This window comes from Danio rerio, chromosome 9 (genome assembly GCF_052040795.2).
Source record: "Danio rerio strain M-AB ecotype USA chromosome 9, GRCz13ab, whole genome shotgun sequence".
Lineage (NCBI taxonomy): Eukaryota > Metazoa > Chordata > Actinopteri > Cypriniformes > Danionidae > Danio > Danio rerio.
The window spans coordinates 13,893,547-13,919,558 of record NC_141029.1 but is presented as its reverse complement, the minus strand read 5'-3'; the positions used below and the strand labels follow the sequence as shown (position 1 = coordinate 13,919,558).

Genomic DNA, 26,012 nt, shown 5'->3' with positions numbered 1-26,012 from the left:
GAAACATGCTAAGTGAACATTCTTGTTTATCTAAAAAAAAAATGCTGAAGTCAGATATTCTGCTTTGAAAATCTGCTTTCCGTGCCGGAAATGTCTATCTTTGTTTTGGTCATTTAACCCGCCCAATGCCAGTTTAGCCAATTATATTTCAGCACCCCAGGCTGCCTTGGTGAAAAAACACGTATTTTCAATTAAATTAAATTCAACTTTATTTTTTAGCACTTTTTCTATAGTAGATTGTGTCAAAGCAGCTTAATATTGAAGTTCTAGTAAATTGAAATTGAAACTGTGTCAGTCCAGTTTTATTTAATTCATTCAGTTATAAAGGCTCTCAAAAGCATGCAATCCTGACGGAAATGCACAGACCGAGACACAGATTCAGAATTTCACATAAGGGGGCTGTTAATTAGCAAATAATATAAATATTACGACTGTAAACATTAGGTGAGTAGGTTATTAGTAGGCTATGTTGTAACACCGTGTCCAAACAGCATCCTACATTATAAGATTTGCAGTGATAAGCAATTTAGCTGATTACACCAGATGAAACACGACAGAAATTTAAATGCAGCCATTCAGAAGCACAGAATTGTGCACTCACTGCACTCCAACGAAATTATGTTTATAATCTAATCAATACATATTGAACCTCTTTAACATTATAAATGTAGATGCTGAATCACTGATATGTGTTTGTTTACACTGAGTCACAGTTCTAAAGATCAATTCCAGACGATTTATTTCACTGAGGTAAAACTATCTGCTGCTGTTTTCAGTAGTATGGCAATAAATGTCATGTAAAATAGCATTCAAACTTACATTATTAGCATTTAACACTGAATAATGCACGAGGTCTACCTGAGGTGATCAATGTCAGTTTTTTTCTTTTTCAGCTGCAATTAATAGACACAGTTTCTAAAATATAAATTTCAGGAGTTGTTTTGGACAAAAACTCCTTTTAATATAAAAAATATTCCTTCTATTGCATGCTGTTGCTTTTATTTAGACCACGACTTAAATAAGCCTTAAATCAGTCTTTAGGCTGGATTGCCAGGCACACTTCTGTTGATTTTGTCAATCTGGCAACCTGCACTTGCGTGTGTTTTGCTCCAGGAATGAAATACCTAGTTCAAACACTGGGTGTCAAACTTACATACTGCACCTATTCCAATTGAACCACTATACTCTGAAATAAAGGTACGAGAGCAGTCATTGAGGCAGTGCCTTTTCAATAGGTACATATCTGTACCTGAAAGGTTCATATTTGTAGCTCAAAGGTACATTTTAGGCGTATTTGGGCACTAATATGTACCTTGAGATACTACTGTGGACAAATATGTATCTTTTATAAAGGTACTGCCCCAGTGACAGCTCTTGTACCTTTATTTCTGAGAATGTACAGTATATTTAATTTAAGGTTTATTTGGTTTCTTTAATTGGAGCATTACTCTATGGAGGATGAGGGAGCACTCAGATTTGCACTCAGATGTTCTGAAGATGAATCAAGGTCTCATGGGATTGGAACAACATGAGAGTGAGCAATTAATATAACAATCATTTAGTAGGAATAATAACTAATGCCATAAGATGTTGTATATTACAACATCTTGTGTAAAAAATATATTATTATATTTTATATGGGCAATATAAGCGCAGGTCCAGTTAAAACAAATCCAGTGACCTACATTCTGCTTTCATCTCATGTTTGGAAAGACGTTCAGCAGGGGCTCTGACAGAAACAGACAAAAATCAAGAAAAAGCGAGATGGAGAAAGCAAGCAGAAGAGCGCTCCTGTTGCTTTTTCGGCAGGATGTGTGTCATGCAGGATGAATAATTGCAGTGTTGGGTGTGTGAGATCAGAGGGCGTGGAAGGTGAGTGTGGTGTGGAGAGACAGAGCAAAGGTCTCTCGCTCGCAGCGCACAGCAAGAATGTGGAACAAAACGCAGCCCTTCTCTCTGGAGGATGAGGTCGCTGCTGCGTTCACAGGCCAAACTACGAGGCTCTTTCCATCCCCCCCCCCTCGTTCCCTCATACCGTCTATCTCCTCCACACACCCGTTGCTTGGCCTCATTGACATCAAAGCAGCGCTGGAACCCATTAAAGCAGACAGACTTGCTGAAAAATAAACCATCACTGGCTGCAAAATAACCGGCCGCTCTGTGTCCAGACTGCAGGCCGTGATCCAGAGAGAGGCACAAAGAAAACACGGCCGATCCTACAGCGGGACACCGAACAAGCTGGCTGTCTCACGGTTTAAAGCAGAAGACAGAAACCTGGCATTCGAAAGTGAATATCTGTGTCAGAAAACTACAATGTATAAGTGGCAAAATGAGTAGCTGCGGTTGGTTTTCTACAACCTAAATCAAACCACGCTGTAACTTCAGAACTATTTTCTCAGACAAAAAGACATACCGGATTTGACGGAGAAGTGACTAGACATATAAACATGCTATTATGAATAAATTTAGCATGGCAGGCTGTGCTGTGCTGTTGAGGATTTTGTAAGCCATCACGTTTGGGACTGTTACTTGTGCCCCCTAGTGGACGAGACACTTTTTTTTCTTCATGAGGTTCATCCACATGATGAGAGCATGTTAGACCTTATCCTAATGACAAACCAGAGCATTCGTGGCATGTCAGAATGATTGTGTTTACAAGCTGAGCGCCACCATGAAGTCGTAATTACCAGTGGGAGATTTACCAGCGCTGACGTTCCAAACTGTGTGTCAAAACCAAGATTTATGGCAGAGGCAAAACAGTTTGTAGGCAGTTTGTGAACTCAATTCGCTTGTTTGTTTGTGACCAACCCAACCGGAAAGATAATATGCAGTAATGTGATTTATTAAACAGCCAATGACTGTTTGTTTTCGCTTTGTTTTGTTGACTTTTTTTGGTAATGAAGTCAAAAGTAAGTCAATTTAATTCCATAGATAATGTTCTTGACATTCCTGCCACTGTCAACGACTTGGTCCTCGATTATGGGGGAAAAGCATAATAATTATTATTTTACAGTGGTGAAAATAGTACTGAAAAAAATCACACTAAAGTAAAAGTACCATTACTTCCACAAAAATGTAGTGCAAGTAGAGTAACAGTACCTGTTGTAGACATTACTCAAAGAATGAGTAAAAAGTAGACATTTTAGAGGTACTCAAAAGTAGTGAGTGATGAGTATTACGCTGTAAAAACTAATGTATTTACATCTAGTTTGTGTATGTGTGTAAATGTAACATTCTGTAGTGCATTTAGTTATTGACAACGCGGGGAAGCGATCACAAATTAAGGAGCGGTAAAGGCAAGCGGGGCTGAGCGACAACGCGGGGAAGCCTTCACAAACTGAGGAGCAATCACAAACCGAAAGAGGTGTTCAAAAACACACACCTGTGAACTTTGGTTCCGACCACAGTTGTTCCCAGGAGTTTGATTATTGCGGTTGCCGGATTTTCAATTATTAAAAATTGCGACGACGCGGGGCCCGTCCGCTACGCCACTGTAAATCGTCTTGAGGTATTTCAGTATGATGCCATTAACTTTCTATGTGCGATTTGATTTGGACAGGAATCGCTGAACTGGTTTTTCTATTCAGCCAATCCCCATAGACAATAAAAATAAAGTAGTGACTGCAGATTAAAAGAAAGTAGTGGAGTAAACGTACCAATACAACACTAAAAATGTACTTTTAAGGAAAGTAGTGGAGTAAACGTACCAATACAACACTAAAAATGTACTTAAGGGAAAGTAAAAGTACACATCTTTAAAACCACAAAGTAAATTACAATTCCTAAGAAAGACTAATCAATTACAGTAGATTGAGTATTTGTAATTTATTACTTTACACCACTGTTATTCTATAAAACTGTGTTCATATTTACTTAAAATGATTATAAGTGAACCATATGACCAAAATATTTTGATTGATTTATTTGAAGATACAATAGAATAGAAATATATTGATTTCTATTTTAATAAAACTACAAAAATAATAATAATGATAAGCACAGTTGACAGGGGGAATTTACAGCTTGTCAACTTGAGCCACACATATTCAATTTACCACTACACATGCTTAGGTACTTATGTTTAGCTATAATAAGGGATTTAAATATTGTTGTACAGAATAAGACATTGATATGTGCTTTATATAGGTTGTGTTTAAAGGGCACCTATGATGAAAATCATCTTTTGTAAGCTGTTTGGACAGAAGGTTTATTGTGTCCACTGTGATACTGGAGTGCATGTTTGTAATAAAGACAGTTAAATAGCTTCGTAATTCCTAAAACAACCACATGTCAGTACAATTATAAAAGAAGACGCTTCAATCCTAGTTTGTGAACGTTAAATCAGGTTTATTTTTGAGCGGATGTTCAAACAGCCTACTGTCACATTTGCCATGCAAAAACAGTGCAAAGCTAACGCGCGCATGTGTGTGTGTGTGTGTGTGTGTGTGTGAGTGTGTGTGTGTGTGTGTGTGTGTGTGTGTGTGTGTGTGTGTGTGTGTGTGTGTGTGTGTGTGTGTGTGTGTGTGTGTGTGTGTGTGTGTGTGTGTGAGTGCGAACTTTATAACAACATTGTGTGTGACTCATTGTTGCAGAAAGGCTTGAATTAACTCCACAACAAATATATCAAAGTTATGGGAAAGTTTTTACTGTAGTAAGGGAGATCTGCTTCATTCTTGTATGTCACTTCGCTGCTTATGCGTGAGATGCAGCAGGAAAAGCTACCCCCATTGTAGCAATAGCAAGCAATCTCTTTGTCATTGACACACATGTGGTAATGGTGGGCAGGGAATTGTTTACATTAAAAGCACAGCTACAAAAGTTAAAACAGCTCAAATTTCCAATATACACAAAGATATAATAAATAATCTGATGGGTATTTGGAGCTGAAACTTTACAGACACATTCTGGAGACACGAAAGACATACTTAATCTTGAAAAAAGGGATCAAATAGGTGCCTTTTAATATAGTGCTGTCTATAGGTTGACATATATACCTATGCGGTTTTTTTTTTTCGAGACAAAAAATGCATCTGACATGAATTTTCAAATCTTCTAAAATGCCTAGGATTCTACATTTTCTTTATACAGTCATCATTAATTTTATGCGTTTTGCAGTAATTTACCCTTTCTGCTGTTGCCCACCATGGTTGTTCCGTCAAGTACGTCCCAAATAGCACACAATACACTATGCACTTATGCACTATGTACTTATGCACTTACACGATCAACAGCATAGTATATGTATGTTCCTAATGGAACACTAATGGTTATTTTACTAAGCGTAAGTTCAAACCATTTCCCTGATAATGTTTGACGGTTGCCAAATTAGTTGCCAAATTATACCAAATAATACCTGCCATAAGAAAAACCTCATTCACCATTGGGAGGTGCTATAATCACTCTTGTAGGACAATTCTGCTTTAATAATTCAAAATAAATAAAGTTATCCAACATGAGCACCCGAAAGCTCTGTGAGCAAAGCTGCGATCGTTGAGTGTGTAAAGTGTCCATCATTTCACACTTCATTTTACAGGCTCAACGAGTGCATCATCCGAATTAATAAAGGGCACTTATTATTTTTAGAGTTTTCAGTGTGAACGCACTACTTACACTATTTATACTACTAAATGGTGTACAAAAGTGCATAAGTATACGATTTGGGACGCACCTATTGTTCAGTGCATCTCAATCCCTCAGCACAATGGCCTTAGCGAAGACCTCAATCCTTCAACAAAGAGTGAAATGAATGTCAGAAGGTGCCACATGGCTCCTGAATAGTGTATAAGTAAAAGTGAATTGTGTTGTTCTTTTTAAAGTTTCAACATATTTTATTCATTGTCATGTTTAATTAGTTTGATATTATTTTATTATTCTGTGCCAAAGGTTTAATGAAAAGAATGTTAATGCTTAATGTACACTGTTAAAATAAAAAAAATAAATAAATAAATAAAAAATAACTAAGGGAACACTTCAACAACCCAATGTAACTTCAAGTTAATCAAACTGCCCTCTTAGGAAGCAAGACAAAATCACTTTCACATGCTGTGCAAAGGGAATAGACAACAGGTGGAAATGATAGACAATTAGCAGGACACCCCCAATAAAGGAGTGGTTCTGCAGGTGGTGACCACAGATCACTTCTCATTTTGTATGCCTCTGGCTGATGTTTTTGTCACTTTTGAAAGCCGTCCATACTTTCACTCTAGTGGTAGCATGAGACAAAAGCTGCGTCCCCAATCGCATACTTACGCACTATTCTCCACGCATTTGTAGTATATATAGTGTAAGTAGTGTGTTCACACTGAAAACTCTAAAAATAATAAGTGCACTTATTACCCGGATGATGCACTTATTCAGCCGGTAAAATGAAGTGTGGAATGATGGGCACTTCACGCACTCAACGACCGCAGGTTTGCTTACGTAGCGGAAGGGGCGGAGCTATCGGGCGCACATGTTGGATAACTTTATTTATTTTGGATGGTGAAAGCAAAATTCTCCTACGAGAGTGATTATAGCGCCTCCCGATGGTGAATGCGGTTATACTCACAGCAGGTATTATTTGATAATTTGGTCGTTTATTTCACTGATTTGGCAACCGTCAAACGTCATTAGGGAAACGGTTTGAATTTCCGCTTAGTAAAAAAACATAGTGCCATTTGGGACGACACTACATACATATACTATACTGTTCAGTCTGTAAGTGCATAAGTACATAGTGCATGAGTGCATAGTGTATAGTGTGCCATTTGGGATGCAGTTAAAGTCTACAACCCACACAAGTGGCAAGGCTGTGGAAGGAAGGTTTGCTGTGTCTGTCAGCGTAGAATGAAGAGCATAGAAGCGCTACCAGGAGACAGGCTAGTACAGTTGAGGTCAGAATTATTACCTTCTCTTTGAATTTATTTCTTTTTTTAAATATTACCCAAATGTTTAGTATAGCAAGGAAATTTTCACAGCATGTCCGATAATATTTTTTCTTCTGGAAAAAGTCTTGTTTGTTTTATTTCAGCTAGAATAAAAGCAGTTTTTAATTTTTTAAACACCATTTTAATTTCAATATTATTAGCCCCTTTATGCTATCTATTTGACTGTCTACAGAACAAACCATCATTATACAATAACTTGCCTAATTACCCTAACCTGCCTAGTTAACCTAATTGATCTAGTTAAGCCTTTAAATGTCACTTTAAGCTGTTTAGAAGTGTCTTGAAAAATATCTAGTCAAATAATATTTACTGTCATCATGACCAAGATAAAATAATTCAGAAATTAGAAATGAGTTATTAAAACTATTACGTTTACAAATGTGTTAAAAAAATCTTTTTTAAACCGTTAAACTGAAATTGGGGAAAGAAAGAAATCGAGGGGTAATAATTCAGGGGGCTAATAATTCTGACTTCAACTGTATATCAGGAGATGTGGAGGAGACAGTGAATATTAGCTACCTCTCAATATTCAACACAATATCACAGCAATTCATTACTTTTTGATTTAGTGGCTAATTCGTATGAATTCTTGTGATCTCATTTGTACAATTTAGTAGGATTTGCTTATCCCCCAATGATGGCTGGGTTAAGGGGTGGGGTACATTTTTGCACGACTGAACTCGTACGTATTTCACTTAACTGACAAAACATAAAATAGTTATGTTTTCTCGTGAGATCAGGCTGGAATATTTCATTATTTCAGATGTGTTATTTTAGTGTTCCTTTTGTGTTTCTGAGCAGTGTATTAAACTCCAGTGACATACTGAAGTTTCATGGTTGTGAACGCTTATGTTAAGTACTTACAATCACCTATAAGAAGTGTCATTACCAACAAATCTTACTGACTACAAACTTTTGAATGATAATTTATATTTTAATGCATGCATAATGTCCTGTAAAAAGCAATTCAGAAACATGCTATGTCTGTTTGTTTGCAGAGGAAGTCAGCAGTAATTCTGAAGAATCTACTTGGGAACAGCTTGACTCTAGTCATGAGGTATGACCTCAAGCAAACCTTTCCATTCTGCTCACTGTATCTGCTGAGCGGGAGAGACACTTTTATAATCCAGTATGATGTATTTCACAGCAAGGGAGGAGGAATTAACCATGAACTACAGTTCAGTGCACCCCACCTCAATAAAGCAAAGTCAGAAAAATGCCTTTGAATCAAAGCCAGCGCCGTTTCCATATTAATGATTTTTCCATTACACCGAACAATCCAGAATGCGTTTCATCTCAATTAATTTCCTCATTCTACTTCTGTGCGGGCGCAGCATGTGTTGATCAGTCATTTTTATCAATCAAGTAACATGTAAGGTGCGATTCATTTTTACATTGATTTTAAGAACTCAAGGACACCGCTAAGAGCTTTTTTGGCACTGCAGATATTTTCCGTCGCTGTGATCCTTAACATTGTGCAGAGCAATGGCAAAAACACAAGAACTTTGCTCTGTAAACTAATCAAACATTTTCTTTAGGGTTTTTGATCTTGACTTCAACAACTTTTTCCAGGAAGTCTTTAGTGATCTATGAGACTAAAAACATCTAGGAATTCTACAGGATAATTGGTTTCCTGAAAGTAGCACAAAATGTGTGTGTGCTGCTGTTTTCTGTAGGTGTTTAAGGTCAATAAAGCGGCAGAGAAAACCAATGCTAAGAAGAGGCAACGTCTATTAGGTTCCTACAGTCAACACATTCAGGAAGCGCAGGTGAGTCTTTTCCCATCACTGACTAAAGGAGATCAAATGTGACTGCATGAGTATTTATTTATTTATTTATTTTTTGGCAATATGCAAAAATACACTGTATGGGTCAAAATAAATAATTTTCCTTTTATGCCAAAAAGTATTAGGATCATGCAATTATGATCATGTTCCAGAAGCTCAATTTTTGATTAGTAATGGCTAAGCACTATTTTGTGGCCTGTTTCCACTAAGTGGTATGGTATGGTATGGTTCGGAACGCTTTTATGGCTGTTTCCACTGAAAAAAAGGGACCAAAAGGCGAATCGTACCATACCACTTTTTGGTTACCCTTTCAAAAGGGTACCTAAAAGGGTACCAAAAGGCAGAGCAAGAACGCTATTGGTTTACAGAGATATGTCACTTGTGCGTACACAAGCCAGGAGAAGGAAACAAAGAAAGCGCCATTTTTAAATACACAGCCAACCGTAATAATATGTGCATATAATAACGAACCATGGTCGACAAACCTTGTTGTCGTCTTGATGAAAAGCCATAAAGCCAAGACGAAGAGCAGAATCTACTCTGTGCCCCGTTGTTGTCTGTCTAAAGTGTGAGCGGTTTCACATTCCAAGAGAGCTTGCACACACGTCTATGAAATAATGAACTTTTTAAGCTGATGATAATAATGTGTTATCACTGAAGTCCTTCTGACATCCGATCCTTTCGGAAAGGGACAAACATGAGACTGATAAGCGAAAAACAAAGAAGCCCAAAAAAAAGGGAACAAATAATTCTTTCAGCAACCTAAAACATGAACAAACTGCCATGTTTAACTATTATCATCACCTTATGGATTATTATGAACTCGGAATGACAAATTACTCTCTAACAATATGTTAATGTTACATGTGCTGGTGAAGATTAAAGATACAGATTAGAAATTACTGTGGGGTAGATGTTGCATGTTGTTTTTGAACCCAAATACGGACTAAATGTATGCTGTGTGTAATTTTTTCTGTAATTGGTAACGTATTGGAGACTGTGAGGGTCTGTATGTGTTTATATGTGTTGCATTTATTTATTTATTTATTTATTTTATATAATTGCAGACCTTAGATTAGGCTATTTCGTATTATCTTTGATCAGCAGCTATAAACTAATTAAATCATGTTCATAGAAAGGTTAGTAATGAACATTTATACACAAGTATTTATGTGCATGAAGCATTTGTTTTCTGAGAAGTTTTTCTCATATGATATGAGAACGAGCCGTACAGCTTTACTGTAGACATTTCCTCGAACGAGAATGACATCGACTTAAAACTTGCTATCAGACATCACGCCATGGGTACCCTTTTGGTAGTGGAAATGCAAGCCTGATAAAGGTGGCCCATGCAGATACCATACCACTCAGTGGACCATTATAAACAATTTTAAATGCGATTTTCTCAGTATAAAATTTTTTTATAAGATTCAAACAGTTGGATCTCTGTTAAATATTGTCCATTCATAACAAAACATACATGAAAAGTTTATCTATTCAGCTTTCATTTGATGAATGAATCAATTAAAAGAAAAGACCCGTGTGACTGATTTTGTGGTCCAAGGTCAAAAATAGGACTGATTAATTGCTAAATTTTAGGGTTATTCAGGATAGATTTTTTGTGAAAACAAATAAATTGATGGGATGATTTTTTGTATGTTTTTAAGATCAACATTGATGGAGAGATAAGCGTAGAGGAGGAGGAGGAAAATGAAGAAGAGGAGACTGATGAGGAAGAGGACTATTTAAGTTCTGACAGTAAACTCAATGCAAATGCACGGGTGAGTATCTTTTCATACCATTATGTCCTTTAGAACCTGCATTACACATTATTATTTACAAAATGATGCAACATTTTATAAGGAGAAATATAGTATAGCTGCTGTGTTAATCACACAAGTAAAACTTTCTCTAGATATTTGGGAAGAAAGCTCACACACGGCAGCCTAATTCAGAGGATGATGATGATGATGATGATGATGATGATGATGATGATGAGGAGGAGGAATTTGACTCCAACAGTCCAAAAAGTCAAGAGAAAAGGGTGAATATTCCTGGTTTAGTACACTATTGTGGGATTGATTGATTGATTGATTGATTGATTGATTGATTGATTGATTGATTGATTGATTGATTGATTGATTGATTGATTGATTGATTGATTGATCAAAGTGATTTTTTTTTCAAGACATTTAAGATTAATACACGTTTCCTTTTTTTTAAAATCCTCAATATAAATGTTGTGCGTTTTAAAAACAGTGTACAGTAAACATACTTAACAGTCAAAGGTCTATTATAAAATTTGTTACAACCAAGTAGGGGTGTGAAATATTTAAAGTCTACGTTGATAACAGATGTGCTGTTTAAATAATGTGCGAGTGGACCGTATATGAATATGTCCCTCAATTTGTAAGAAAAATATAAGAACGCATTGACTGTGTGGCAAAACCTATTAGAATGAACCAACAATTCAAGTTATGAAATTAAAATATATTACGTTTTTGTTTTTAAAATATGATATTGTTAAGTAATATCATACAGACGAGTGTGCAGTTTTCCTGAAAAGCAGGAATTGCTTTTCAATTAACAAATTTTCAATGAACAAATGTTCAGCAGTCAGGAAATTAAAGAGATAGTTCACCCAAAACTGAAAACTGTCATAATTTAGCAGCTCTTCACTTGCTTCAAATCTGACTTTCTTTGCTCTGTTGAACATAAAAGAAGACTTTTTTTAAGAAAACTGAAAGGATACAAAGATGGATCCAGTAAAACTGGAATATCGCATAAATCACATAAATATTACACAGAATTGTCACTTCCTGATAAACTGCCAAATATCAAAAAGAAAAACGGTAATAATATTATAATAATATAAAGACTCTGGTTAAGACATTTTAGAATGACCAAAATAACATTTTAGATGTTTTACAATGGCCCGCTGGTTTGTTCATTTATGCTGTCTATTGCACTCATTTTGATCATCACATGATCAAAATCACAAACATTTTAATTGCGCAAGATGGAATTATTCAGTAAAAGTGTTTCCATCATAGTTTTTTGCACTTTTCAAACAAAAGGTTTACCCTACTCAGTTATGTGCATACGTTTTTTTCTGTACATTTTCAAAACTGAAGCACATCTTGCCATTTCCATAAAGCATTTTTATGCGATTAATACCGAATGTGCATAAAATATGTGGATGGAAACATAGCTATTGACTACGATATTATTTGTTTTCTCACTATGGAAGTCAATGGTTACAGGTTTCCAGCTTTCTTCAAAATATATTATTTTGTGTTCAACACAAAATTTTGGTTAAGCCATCCCTTTAATACGGAGTGAGTTAAATTTCGATATATTATTGATTTCTGTTTTTCTTTTTCACCAATCAAATAAATGTTAACAAGAACAACACTCAGTGTGTATTTCCTGACAAAATCCATTTTTTGCATAAATATAGTCAACGATTAATAATCCTTTCATAAATATTCCAAATTAATCAGCCAACAAAACAAATGATGGATTCAATGAATCATGAACTGGGACAGGGACCTGCTGACATTTATTGGCAGTATTATTAGTTTCAAATGTATTTATTCATGATAGGCCTAAAGACACTATTTAAAAATACATGTATTATTATTATTTTGTTTAGGTCACAATAAAATATGTGAGATGCTGTTTTCTGTAGGTGATTAAAGTAAGATCTCATCCAAAAAGATTGAAAGCCAAGTGGAAGGAGGATTGTTTGGGATTGTTTGCTGAAAATGAAATAAATCAAGAGGAAAAGGTGAGTTGTCCTCTGTTTTATATTAACTGTTGAGAAGCTGTGATATGACATCTTTAGAGTCTTCATCTGTCTAAACATCAACATCTTTAGAGTCTTCATCTGTCTAAAACACATTTAGCTGGAGCTGATTTAAGCATTACGAATTAAGATGGAAATAACAAATCTGCAATAAGTAAAGTGCTGTTTTCTGTAGATCAAGGTCAGGTCTCATGCAAAGAAGAACAAGGTAAAGAAAGAAGAAGAATTTTTAGACTCTGACAGTGAAATATTTCAGAAGGCACAGGTAAGTCTTTTTAAATGCATGAGGTTTAGTATGTTTACATGTATTTGTCTGAAGAAAGTCTCAACATTTTAAAAAGTCCAACTATTGGAACAGCTGATTTAAGTGTTACAGATTTGGTTGTAACTAAAAAGAAAAACACAAGATCTTGTATTCTTTAGGTGATTAAGGTCAGATCTCGAACAAAGCAAACTAAGATCAAGAGAAAAGAAAATAATTTGGATGATAACAATGAAATAGTGCAGGAGGAACAGGTGAGGCATCATTTTTACCTATATAATGTGCAGCATACATTAGTGAAGCAGTTATGTGCAAAATTGACAATTCTACAAATTATGGAGGATATATTGTTTTTAAATAACAATACTTAACCTATATTTTGCTGTGTGTTTGCTGGTTTAGGCCTTTTAAGTATAGTAATATTAAAACTAAATTGTCATTGTTTGAACATTAACAGTGAGTAAATATTAATTGAATCATACATTAAAAACATCTTATTCATTTAGAAAACAAAGAAGTCTTTGTTGATTAAACAGTGAATGATTGACTAGCTTGATGTGTTAAAAAAAAAACAAGATTGATTCAAAAATTTAAAAATCTAATCAAAATCAAATCTAACATTTGCTCTGGCTTAAATGAAACTATTTTTAACTAGTTTGCTAAGACAAAAAAAAACAGACTGTAAGAGCCACTGTAAGATTTTATTTAATTTATTTATAGTGCTCAAATACATGTACAGTTTACATATGCTGATGTGTTTAGTTGTATACATTTGCTGATTTACCCCTTTGTAGTAGTTTGCTCAACCTTTATTGGACTGTTTACAAGATGTGAAAGTGAAAGCAAGAAAGACGGAGCAACACAGTTGTTTGATTGGAGTATATTGTTAAACTGCATGAACATTCACTAAACATTTTTCATTTGAACAAAACCATAGTCAATTATTTGCCTGATGGATTTCTTGACCGACAATATTGTCTATGTTATACAGCTAAGGTTTTGATCAGTGTGAACTTGCATGTATATATGATAATCATGTGCAATCAAGCTCTTGCTTGTGTGATATTAATTAAACCATGCTGTATCTCACAGACATAAAAAAACTTCTTTTTTTTTTTTTTTTTTGCTTTCTTAACATGATTTATAAGGTCATTTATTTGCATTTTAATAGACTTGTCACATACTGAATACTTTTGGACCTATTTTGATCATAAATAATTGGCCACCCTTATTATAAACTGATAAATTTAACACTTTAATAATCTGTGATGCCTAAAACATCTCAAAGTTTTGTATAAGTGATGCTGTTTTTTTTTTTTTTTTTTGTTTTTTTTTTTTTTTTTTAGATTAAGGTCAGATCACGTGCAAAGCAATCTAAAGTAAAAAAGGAAGAGGATTTTTTCAGTTCAGACAGTGAAATACTTCAGAATGAACAGGTAATTGTTCCACCGGTATAGCATGCAATTTTGAGTTATCCATTAACACCTGGTTTAATCTTACTGAATCTCATCCCGTCTCTCTCTCAAGGTCTATTTACCAGAGGAGAGATTAGAGGAAATGATCAGCTCCACAACTCAACAGCTCAAGAAAACCGGTAACCTGAGTAACAGCTCAGCTTAGATCTGCTATCCAAGCTTTATTTTTCCAACTTCTGCATGCAGTAAACATCCCCCAAAGTATGACCCTTCTCCTCCACCTTTCACTGACTTCTTAAAGGGTCACGAAACCCCCTAACACATTTTTGGAGATTTTAAGGATACACCTTGCCGAAAACAGCATTGTGACTCATAAATTTTATTCAAGAGTTCACATTTTGCTGATGATTGATTATAAAAGCTTGTTTGGCATGCTGTCCCTGGAGAGAGCCCTGAGCTCATGAGATCCTCGAACCCAGGGTTCCCTCCCGTTGCAAGGCTTGAGGGGAGTTTAAGCTCAGGTAGATCTCGAGAGCTCCCCTGCTGTAGTAACCAATGAACAGTAAGTGATTGCTCTTGGAGATAACTACATACTAGAAGCATGTCTATGGTGCAGATTTGGATTAGTCAATTAACTTAACTTGCATGTTTTTGGACGGTGGGAGGAGACCGGGGAACCCAGAGGAAACCCACGTGAGCACGGGGAGAAAGTGCAAACTCCACACAGAAATGTCGGCTGGTTTGGTAAAGCCTGGAACCAGAGACATTTTTGCTGTGAGGCAACAGTGCTACGCACTGGGCCACCATGTCATCCATCTAGGAAGAAGGAGGAGTAGGGTTGGAAGGGGGGACTCTTCAAAACGAAGAAAGCAGTGGAATGAAACCCAGGGTATTTATAGTAGTTTAGGAGTCATCTGATTGGAGCGTATTGAATTGGATATGCGGATCCAGCCGCTAGCAATCATAAGCACGTGATCCTCTCGAAATTAGTTCATACATAAACTTCACTTAGGTGAAAATTGGATCTTTGTTTTAAATTTTGTTCTTTTGGTGGGAAGCATAGTGACTTAGTGGTTAACACTGTCGCTTTACAGCAGGAAGCTTGCTGATTCGAGTTCTGTGGGTTTCCTCTGGGTGCTCCGGTTTTCCCCACAGTCCAAACAAATGCGGTATAGGTAAATTGGATAAACAAAATTTACCATAGTGTGTGAATGTGAGAGTGTATGGGTGTTTCCCAGTCCTGGGCTGTGGCTGGAAGAGCAGTCGCTGCGTAAAACATATGGTGGAATAGTTGGCAGTTCATTCCGCTGTGGCGACCCCTGATAAATAAGGGACTAAGCCGAAGGAAAATGACTGAATAAATGTCCTTTCGGTTTGAAGTTGAAACAACAACATGAGATGGCAGTTCATTTCAGTGCAATGAAGTGACGACAACAGACTCTGAGCATTTCTCCACATTTATTCATGAGCTAGAACTCATTCAATCCAAATAACCATGCATTATTATGAATGAGATATTAATACTTCAACATCAAATCACAGCATTACCAGAAAGCGCTTTTCCACTGCATAGTATGATGTAGTGCGGCTCAATACGGCTCACTTCTGGGGGTTTTCCACAGCAATTTGTACCTAGTACCTGCTACGTTTTTTTTAGTACAACCTCATACCGGTACTAAAACATGACCTATACACACTGCTGGATTTGCAACACAAGAGATTGTTGGTTCACATGACTAAACCATTTTTATACCACCACAAGAAAAAGACACCTGGAATAGCTGCATTGTGATCAGTAGAAGAGGTCCAGACGTTCCTCTCATTTGTACTCGAGGAGCAGATGGGACACATTCTGGGAGACAACCAGAATAAAAAAAATCAGGAAGTAGCAGCTGTAGAGGCAGAACAAAAGTATAGCAATAATCCCACCCACTTTAAGTGATACTAAACTTCTTACTCCACTACCTTCTCTCACTATAAACATTCAGAGACATGCTGTATGTGTGACTTTGGGCTCAGACTTTCCCCAGGTTAAACCCAAAATATTAACTTGCTTTGGTATTTGACCAATTCTCTGTCCACAGCATGCTCTTCAGTAAAGGTTAGTCTAGTCTTTTGATTCTTTCTGCCGGTGAGAGGTTTGCAGGGCTTTCAGTCCAAATTCCGTTTTTCCCAACATAGGCTCATTCTGAAAACCTTATATACATTTCTTAAGATCGCAAATTTTGTGGCTAGAGGATTGTATGGCTGCATTTTGTCTTTAAATTGAACGCTACGGGGTGGTATGACGCCGTTCCTTTTCACAAAAAATAAAACAAAAAAGTAAATAACAGGTTGTGAATGTGTTAGAATCTAAAAGCGTGGTAAAAATCCCGCTCCCGTAAGGCTTTTCTGTTCGTAGATTGCTTTTTAAAACACTGTCGTAGGGTTTAGGGAAGGAAGAGGGTGGGTTATTCGATCGGTCTGTCAGTCAGTCAGTCGACCGGTGGATTTCCGCGAGAAGAGCGGGTGCGAATGGCATTTGCGAGAGAAATTTGAGATCTCAAAAAGCCTACACAGCAGCCTCTGGCGGATTCGTGAAAGCAAAAACTGCAAAAAATAAATAAATAATAATGTATTTGCCGCTGTCCAGAAATGTATACAGAAGTACGTAATTAGAATGAGCCTGGGTTTGTTTTTCCTCTATTGTGCCAAACTGTTCTAAGAACAATCAGGGGCCTCATGTATCAACGCTGCGTTTGCACAAAAACTTTTTGTACGCCAGGTTTCACTCTCAAGTTTGGATTTACTAACGATGAAATTAACTTGGGAACGTGCGCAGGTCCACGCCAACTTCATGCCTGGCGTACGCACATTTCTTGTGTGTGTCTGTTATATTTCCATTGGCAAATCCTAGTGGCAGTTAAGTTAAATTGCACACTACAAAGTGTCTTTGAGCCGTGCACTGGCAGCTGTATGAGACGGGTTCATCCGCAGGTATATAAGGTTTCCATACCATGCAGTTGACCAGCCAAACATCAAAGCGCAATTTGCAGAGGTCGCCGTTTTTCCCAATGTAATCAGAGCGATCTACTGCACACACATTGCTATAAAGGCACTATCTGAAGATGAATTTGCATACGTAAATCAGAAACATTTCCATTCAATAAATGTGCAAATAAAATATGATGCACACACTTATTAATGATTCCTACTTGTCTTCCTCGTGATGAAGAGTATAGGCAAAATCTGATATGTAGCGGGGGGAAAAAAGAATGAGTTCATCAAACGCTGGATTCGAGCTGAGTTTATGCTTAAATGTGTCAAAACATGATGCCATGCGCTTTACGAGCTACGCCACTCACGCTGTTAAAGACGCTACAAAATTTTACACCTTTACATAGCACTATTTATTTTTTAATCCACTCAGTGCGATGTTCAGACCCAACTGTGTTAACCGCATCAGCTAAACTCTCCCACTCTATTTTTTTTCTTTCTTTTGTTATTAATTCCGGAGGACAAACTTGCATTTAACACCGTTTTTCCCCAGTCTACCTCCGAAAGCAGCACCTTCAAATCACATTCTGTTCAAAGTTTCTCTTTTTGCTTGCTTTTGCCATTGCTTTTTCATTGGGTTTTGCCAAAGTATAGTAATTAGCATATTTATACGGGGGAGGGGGCAGGGAGGGGTTTTGCGCTCGTGCACGTATGCTCAGTTACACCTTCATTCGGATGTACAAAGAGAATATACATGTGATTCGGCGTATGCAGTGTTTCATACATCTGAATTTTTTGTGCGTACGCAATGTTTTAGTATGATTTCAACGCAAGTATTCGTACATGAGGCCCCTGGTACGCTTCTAGCTGTGTTTCCAGCATGGCACAATTTCAAACTATTCTCGACTCAGAATTCAAGGCACGGTTAGACAACTGTGCTAAAACAGTAGAATGTGTGTGCACATGTGTGTGCACTCTCTTGCCTGGCTCCCAGTTTCTCCATAGTTGGCTAGGTGGAAGAGCGTTACATCTCTTTTTGTAATTCAAAAAAAGTAAATATCAGGAAAAAAAAAGAGCCCCAAAACCAAAAAATCTGATCCTCGTCCATATCGCTGTTTGTAACACCTGTGTTTACATTCCAGAGAGATTTGTTTTATCAGTACCACAGTGGATTATGCAACACAGGCTCATTCTGATTACGTACCTCTATACATTTCGGGAGAGAGCAAAATATGTCCCAGGAGCTTTTTTTTTTTTTTTTTTTTGCAGCTTTTGTTTTCGCGAATCCACCAGAGGCCGCTGTGTACAATTATTGAGATATTTGAGAATCAAATTTCTCTCACGAGTGCCATAAGCACCTGTTGTTCTCGCATACATCCACCAGAGGCCGCTGTCAACTGATTGTTTACTGACCGAATGACTGACTGACCAATCGACTGACCCACCCTCCCCATACCTAAACTAAACCAACCGTTTTCAAAAGAACAGACTGACCCGCCCACCCATTTACCCTAACCCAACCGACAGTTTTAAAAAGCGATCCAGAAAAAGAAAAACTCTTGCTGCTTGATTTTTACCACATTTTCAGATATAACCACATTTGCACCCTGTTAAGTACTTGTTTATTTAATTAATTGGCTTTTGTTTTTGTCTTACCTGCTTTCTGGAACAGTTCTTCACCGGACTTGAACCCTGTTTTCGTGGTCAACTCCGCTTTGCATCTCAAATCCACTGACATACATGTCGAGCTACTGGACAGTCTGGTAACAGCTGGAAAGCTGTCCATACGGATGTAAGCGGTCAGCTTATAAGTGCGAAAAGGAACGACATCATACCCCTCTGTATTGTTAGTTTTAAAGATAAAATGCAGCCATATGTAGCGCTGGCTTCATAATTTGCGATCTTCAGCAATGTTTACATTTTCAGAATGATCTTATGTTGAGAATATGAAACCCTATCCTGGCCCACATCAGCCGGAAATGGAACAGTTAAGCGAAGAGAACTGTTCTGCCTGAAAAGTGACTACTAAACAGACACCCAGAACCCACCAAGATTTGCTACATTATAAGAACCTCTTGACATTTGTCTTTTATGGACAACTTTTATGGTGCACTTAAATAAGCTAATGACATTGTAAATATACAGTGTTCTAGAAACAGAATGGCTTTTTACATCTTGCAAAATCAGTAAAAAAAATGGAAAGTTTGGCTGCTAGTTGCAGGATTTATTAAAAAAAAGGAATTTCTCACCAGGGACCAGATTAACACCAATAACTGTGAGGAACCTGAAAGTGTTTTCTAATTATCTCATTTACATTTTTAACACTGTGCTTCAGAATATATGTAATTGATGAAATTGGCTTTAAAACTTTGTGGAGCTCGAAATGTAGGAAATAGGAGGCTGTTCTGTCATTTTGATCTCCACTATACAACATCAATCAACACAAATAGTTGTGATTCCCCACAGGAGAGGAGGTCACTGGGGTGCAAAGAAACCGGAGGGTAAAAACAACAACTTTACAGCCGGAAACTGGGGTGACACAGAGGTCAAGGAAGTCCAAAGGTGCTACGCCGGCTATCAACACAAAATCAACACATTTCACTGCCAGAGCATATTCACCAGAGTCTCTGTCTCCTGAAGGACAGACTGAAATCCAGACAGGATTACCAGCGGCTGCAGAGTGAGTTTCAGTCACATGTCATATTGTGCTCCTGTGTTTGTGTTTATGAAGTCTGTGCTGATGTGCAGTGTGATTGACACGCTTGTGTATTTGAATTCCAACAGGCAAATAACAAAACATTCCCCGAATATGTTCCCAGTATGCACACGTAACCCCTCTGTCCAAATAAATGATGCATGAGGGATTGCATTGTATAGCAAATGTATATTATTGTGATAAAACCAAGTCAAAAAAGTGAAATGGTATCAAATGATGGTGTTGTTGTAGTGTAGTCATTGAAAATGCTCATGCTTTTTATTAATACTTTAAATTTTATTTAAGTTTTAATTTTTAGATTTTCAGTTTAATCTTCGGCAGCTTTAGTGTTTTGCAAAAGAGTTAATTTTTGTCATTTATTTTAAATAGATTTTTTGAAAATACGACATTTATTTATTCATTCATTCATTTTCCTTTGGCATAGTCTCTATTTTCGAGCTTGCCACAGCAGAATGAACCGCCTACTATTCCGGCATATGTTTTACGCAGCAGATGCCCGATGCCCTTCCAGCTGCAACCCAGTACTGGGAAATACCCATACACACTCATTCACAAAGGCCAATTTAGTTTATTCAATTCACCTATAGCGCATGTCTTTGGACTGTGGGGGTAACCGGAGCACCTAGAGGAAACCCATGCCAACACGAGGAGAACATGCAAAATTCACACAGAAATGCCAACTGATACAGTTGGGACTCAAACCAGCTGTGAGGCAACAGTGCTCACCACTAAGCCACCGTGCCGCCCTACCTACATTTATTAGATTTATTAATTCATTTTTTTCTTTTTGGCTTACTCCCTTTAATTATCAGGGGTCACCACAGTGGAATGAACCACCAACTTATCCTGCACATGTTTTACGCAGCGGATGCCTTTCCAGGTGCAACCCATCAATGGGAAACACCCATACACTCTAACACATACACTACGCAAAATATGTAAAAAATACGGCTTATTCAACTCACCTATTGCGCATTTCTTGGGAATTGTGGGGGAAATTGGAGCTTCATTTTTCTTTAGTTAGATTTATTCTTAGTTATATATCATAAATAATTTATTCTATCAAGTTAAACTCATTATTTTAGTACTAGGTAACTACTGAATATGTGTTTTAGCTTTGTTTTAGTTTTGTTTTAAACAATTTCTTTACTAATATATTTTAATATTTTATACATGTGTATATTTAACATGTGTTTATAACAATGTTTAATTTAATGTTATTTTATTTTAAATAACAAAAATTATTTTACTTTTATGGATTTAAATGTGATTAAACAAAGAAAAAATATATATATACACACACACGCACACACACACACGCACACACACACACAACCATATATATATATATATATATATATATATATATATATATATATATATATATATATATATATATAATATATATATATATATATATATATATATATATATATATATATATAAATTTTTGTTTATTAATTTTCCTTTCCAGCCGCAACCCATCACTGGGAAACACCCATACACTCTCATTTACACACATTTACTCTGGACAATTTAGCCTACCCAATTCACCTGTACCACATGTCTTTGGACTAGTGGGTGAAGACAGAGCACACGAAGGAATCCCATGCGAACACAGGGAGAACAAGCAAACTATATATATATATTTTAAAAATTTCCTCAGCAACTAGCTGAAATATGTAAGTTATATGTAAACAGTTTTACTTTTAGTTGACCCGGCAAAATGCTGAGCTAACCAGGACTTATTATTTATAATAACAGTTTAACCAAGATGATTAGAGGGTTTTTAATAATAAATACAGCCTAGTGCTCTCTGTAATTTCTGGACAATCAATCCCCCAAACGTCCTTTTAATTTCCCTGAGCTCCTCCCTCTCGCTTTCCGCCGCTTCATCACTTCCTACCTCCTCAATCATCATCCTGCTTGCGTTCCTGTTGTGTTTTGGTGTACACAAAACAGGCTGCGGCTTCAGGTCAGAGGTCAACTAGAGGTCACTCAGCCTGGCTCCGAGGTTTTTGGGACTCATTAATATCCTGTCTAATCACTGTTTGCATTCCTCTGTCGTCACTCCATCCATTCCGGTCTCTGGTGCTCTTTGATTGTGGCTCAGGTTTCAGGGTGAAACTCTTCTCAGGCTCTGCGAGCAGAAATAAAGCAGAGAATGGAGATTAGAGTATCGCTTCACATCTGAGCTCTTATCACTCCGTCTGGCCTATATCTTTACTTCCGACACTCTTCTCCACTTCATTCTCATTAAAGACATCACGACATTGATATTTTACAGTTATTTTAATGTTCCTTAAAGGGATATTTCACCACATTTACTCACCCTTTTGAGTAAAGTTACTCACACTTGTTTAAAAACCATTTGACTTTCTTCTGTTAAACACAACAGATGATATTTTGAAGAATTTGGAGAATGGAGATTGAGTTCCATAGTATTTGTTTTCCTACCATTTGAAAAGGGTACTCAAAAGTGATATGATATGGTTCACTTTTTATTACCTTTTGAAAGTGGAAATGGACATAAAAGTATACCGGATCATACTGTGCCATACCGTACCACTCTGTGGAAAAGGGCTATCAGTGGAAACGAGGCATAAATGCTGTGATGGTGTGCTGGGTTCTAAGACTCGCACTAAGGGCTGGCTCTGTACATCTGGGGGCCCAGAGCAAAATCATTTTGGAGCCCTACCTTGCTGTGAGTAGTGAAGTACTGCCATTGCAAACCAGCAAATGTAGACAATCTAACTTTTAATCTGATTTCCCACAATGCTTATATTACTTATTAAAAACAATTATTGAATTAGAAGCTTAAAGATTTGCCACATTTCTTCTACTTAACTGTATTTCCTACTTTGCTTCCTTCTAGAGTGATTAAAACATATTTTGTTCATTTACAGTAGCAAACAGATTAAAGATTCAACAGCAAAAAATGTATTTATTTTTTACTCAAACAACAAAAAATGTAACATCAGTGAAAAATTATTAGCAAGAAGTGAATATACAAATATCCATTCTAAGTATACCTTTCGTAACTAACAAAAGACTTGCATAAAACAACAAATATTGCCAGCATATAAAATGTAAATGATGCAATAAATAAATTCAATAAGCAAAAAGTGAATGACAAAAAGGGAAGCAACAAATACTGGGTTAAATTTAATACCCAAACACAAACTTTGTCGCTTAGCTTTCCAATAATAAACTAATCAGCGAACTGTTTAATAAACATCAGGCAAACAGCCTCCTCCTGCCTCTCACACAGGATGAGAAGCACTGCCACGGCGCACCACATCTTTACTTTTTTTTTTCTATTTGCCACGGACAGACACCAAACGGAAAACAATGTTTAGAACTTGGCAAAAGACATGGCATGACATGATGCACTTCTCATCTGAGATTATGATAATTATGACATTATTAACTGATTTATTCAATGCACAATATCTAATACTCCAAAACGATATGTGACATCAGTAGACCATCTCTTTTTTCCTGATTCTGAGATCCTCCTGAAACGAGCTCTTTAAACCAGACGTCCAAAGCGAAATGTGTCACTCTTTAATGTGTCTTGTGTGTCAATAGATTCAGTTGCATGTGAGAATGTACACGTCATTCACTGTAGAGCAGCAGTGATTATAATCACTTCAAGTTACTGAATATGAGTGGGCGGAGCCTGTGCTCTGAAGGCTGTCTTTACATACCACTGTGATGTCACACACCACCCCACTTGCAAACGAGACATCTTCATAGTCTGAATAAATAAATGCATTGTGCATAACAATTAGGGCAATTGAAGTATTGAAACTTGCAGGATGTTTAATAAAAAAAAGACCTCTTAAAATTAAAAAGATCAAGACAACTTTAATTATTCATATCATGATCCCTTTAATATCACATATACTCTGTTGTTACTTTTTGACAGAAAGGAACAATCAAAAAGTTCACGTGGTAGAGATGATACAGAAGACAAGCTGCTGGAGAGAGTGAAGAAAAATAAGACGACTAACAAGCAAACAGGCAAATCAAAGGGGAAAACTGTTCAAATTCAGGAAGATGCTGAGACCCAAAATACAAGTGTCCCTGATGTTCCCTCTTCTACCTCAAAGAAAGTAAGATATATGCTATAAGTCCATATGCTATTTGTGAAGGTGGTGAAAAAAATGATTTACTGTTTAACCTCTTGAACTTTTGCTCAAACTATTAACAAAAAAACTGAAGATGCTTGACTTTGTTTTTGGATAAGAAGAGAAGTACTTTCAGAGTTTTTCTGTTTTCTTATATCCATTTCCTGAATCTCAACAAGTGTTTTCCTGACTGAATTTGGCCTTTGTTCTACCTTATATGTTTAGACATATAAAAACAGAAGGACACGTTGGACAATTTTCTTTTCCTAGTCACTCAATTGTACTAAAAATGTAAAAATTAGGAATATACTTTGCACATGAGTTAATTGTGTACTTTTACATCATCGTTAATGATGTATTTTACTTTTTAGCACATATGATATAAAACAATGTTTTTCAGCAAATGATTTAAAGGTTAAATGTAAAATTCATTTACATCCTTTTTATTTACCACTTTATATGTTTTCTCATATTTAGCATGCCTTGTATTTGCAATAATATGCTCTCAATCTACAGAAGAAAATGAAAACAGAAAAAGTGAAAATTGAAGAGACTGAAGAAGAAAAAGTGGACCATAGTAAGACCAAGAACTCCTTATTGAAAGCTAAAAAGAAGAAAAAGGGTCAGCCGGCATTTGTTGTAGGTGAGTTTGTGTTAGTTGTCCTTTCAAGGACCAGATTTTAAAAATCAATCATATTCTGTTAACATTTTATACTGTACAGCATGATTTTTTTTTTATTTTGGCTACCAAAGGTACCCAACAAACACACAACGTTGACTCAAAGTAGCGACCCTCCTACAACGTTGTAGCAGCCTTGTAAAAAGGTTGAGAATCTACGTTGTTGCTAAAGGTTGTCACAACGGTGTTATAGTGTTGCTATTTAAACGGCTGTTGCTTTAGGTTGTGCTTAGGCGGCATAGACGACCACTGTATGACATTTACTCGTCATTAATGAATCAGTTTAAATTTCAACCGACTGTTCCGCATCTCATTCAACAACGACTGTTCCGAACATGCAAGGGAACAGGGGATGCTGAACTAACACCCTTTGAGGAGAGAGTTGCCTCAATTGTGGGCGACACTTTACTGTCTGGAGTAGTATCCGTGTCTGTGGGAGACAAAGATGTATTAGAGGAACACTTTGTTGGGCCGGTATAGCAGCACCCTTCTGCTCTTATCAAGGCAGCGCCACCGGCATTTCAACTGCCCAATTGCCCGCTCTACAACTGACTGAGTGCGAGAATGGGCATCATTGTAGCTGCGCTCTGGGTCAGTTTGTGGGTTGTTGAGGGGGGTTAACAGCCACATCTTTAATGGATAACCGCAGTCTCCTTATATGAAGTTAAATAATTACACTCAGTAAAATAAAATGAAAATAAAAACTTAGCTGGAATAATATCTTTAAATACTTCACTCACCAAGAAGACACTCACCTTGGGTGCACCCTGCCACCTTGGAGCCTCCTTGCTGTCTCTCTTTCCAAATTTGCACCCAACTCAGCACAGAGCTCCAAGAGGATAGCTCTTGGAAATCTGAAACGGCTAATAAGCCAGTCATCATCATGAGCCAGAAGATCACTGTGAAAAAAATATAGTATTTAAATATACAATTAACCCATTTTATCAATTATAAATTAATAGCAATGTTTTTCACATGTGTTGGTACGATACTTTGTAGTGTGCAATTTAAGATACACTCAAAAAAAAACCTGTTGAATGAACATGATTTAATCGTGGCAGCCTTTATGCATCTAATCCAATCAAGTAAACCTGAACTGCTTTGAACATGTTGTATGAACACAAAGCACATTTGTAGATAAAACATGGTTTCAATATGTCAGTCTAACTTCTTTGCAACTAATTGACTCAAAATGTTTGTATTGTGTTATTCTAATTAAAATGATTCTAATTTACTCAGTGTAGCACTAAAGCTTTACTTTAACAAAATTATGTCTTGTTAAATCAGCTAGTAAATTTCTTGTTCAATAT

At 36.6% G+C, this 26,012-nt stretch overlaps 2 protein-coding genes across 4 annotated transcripts in view; both read left to right on the top strand.

The window, feature by feature from the left end:
* The window catches only part of LOC141376079 (uncharacterized), a 996,984-nt gene that overhangs the window by 6,046 nt on the left and 964,926 nt on the right, over nt 1-26,012 (top strand). The gene's annotated exons all lie outside the window — the stretch shown is intronic.
* Nucleotides 1-26,012, top strand: part of zmp:0000000979 — a 96,134-nt gene that overhangs the window by 45,115 nt on the left and 25,007 nt on the right. The window contains exons 14-25 of one of the 3 annotated variants that reach the window (XM_087267543.1): nt 7,925-7,983; nt 8,603-8,695; nt 10,381-10,494; nt 10,629-10,757; nt 12,405-12,503; nt 12,697-12,786; nt 12,945-13,037; nt 14,130-14,219; nt 14,311-14,377; nt 19,641-19,854; nt 23,822-24,008; nt 24,540-24,666. In XM_087267543.1, coding sequence (XP_087123669.1) covers nt 7,925-7,983; nt 8,603-8,695; nt 10,381-10,494; nt 10,629-10,757; nt 12,405-12,503; nt 12,697-12,786; nt 12,945-13,037; nt 14,130-14,219; nt 14,311-14,377; nt 19,641-19,854; nt 23,822-24,008; nt 24,540-24,666 — 1,362 coding nt within the window. Of the gene's footprint in view, nt 1-7,924; nt 7,984-8,602; nt 8,696-10,380; nt 10,495-10,628; nt 10,758-12,404; nt 12,504-12,696; nt 12,787-12,944; nt 13,038-14,129; nt 14,220-14,310; nt 14,588-15,210; nt 15,538-19,640; nt 19,855-23,821; nt 24,009-24,539; nt 24,667-26,012 lie in introns of those variants that run through there. The other 2 variants (XM_087267544.1, XR_015499223.1) reach the window with 2 other exon arrangements.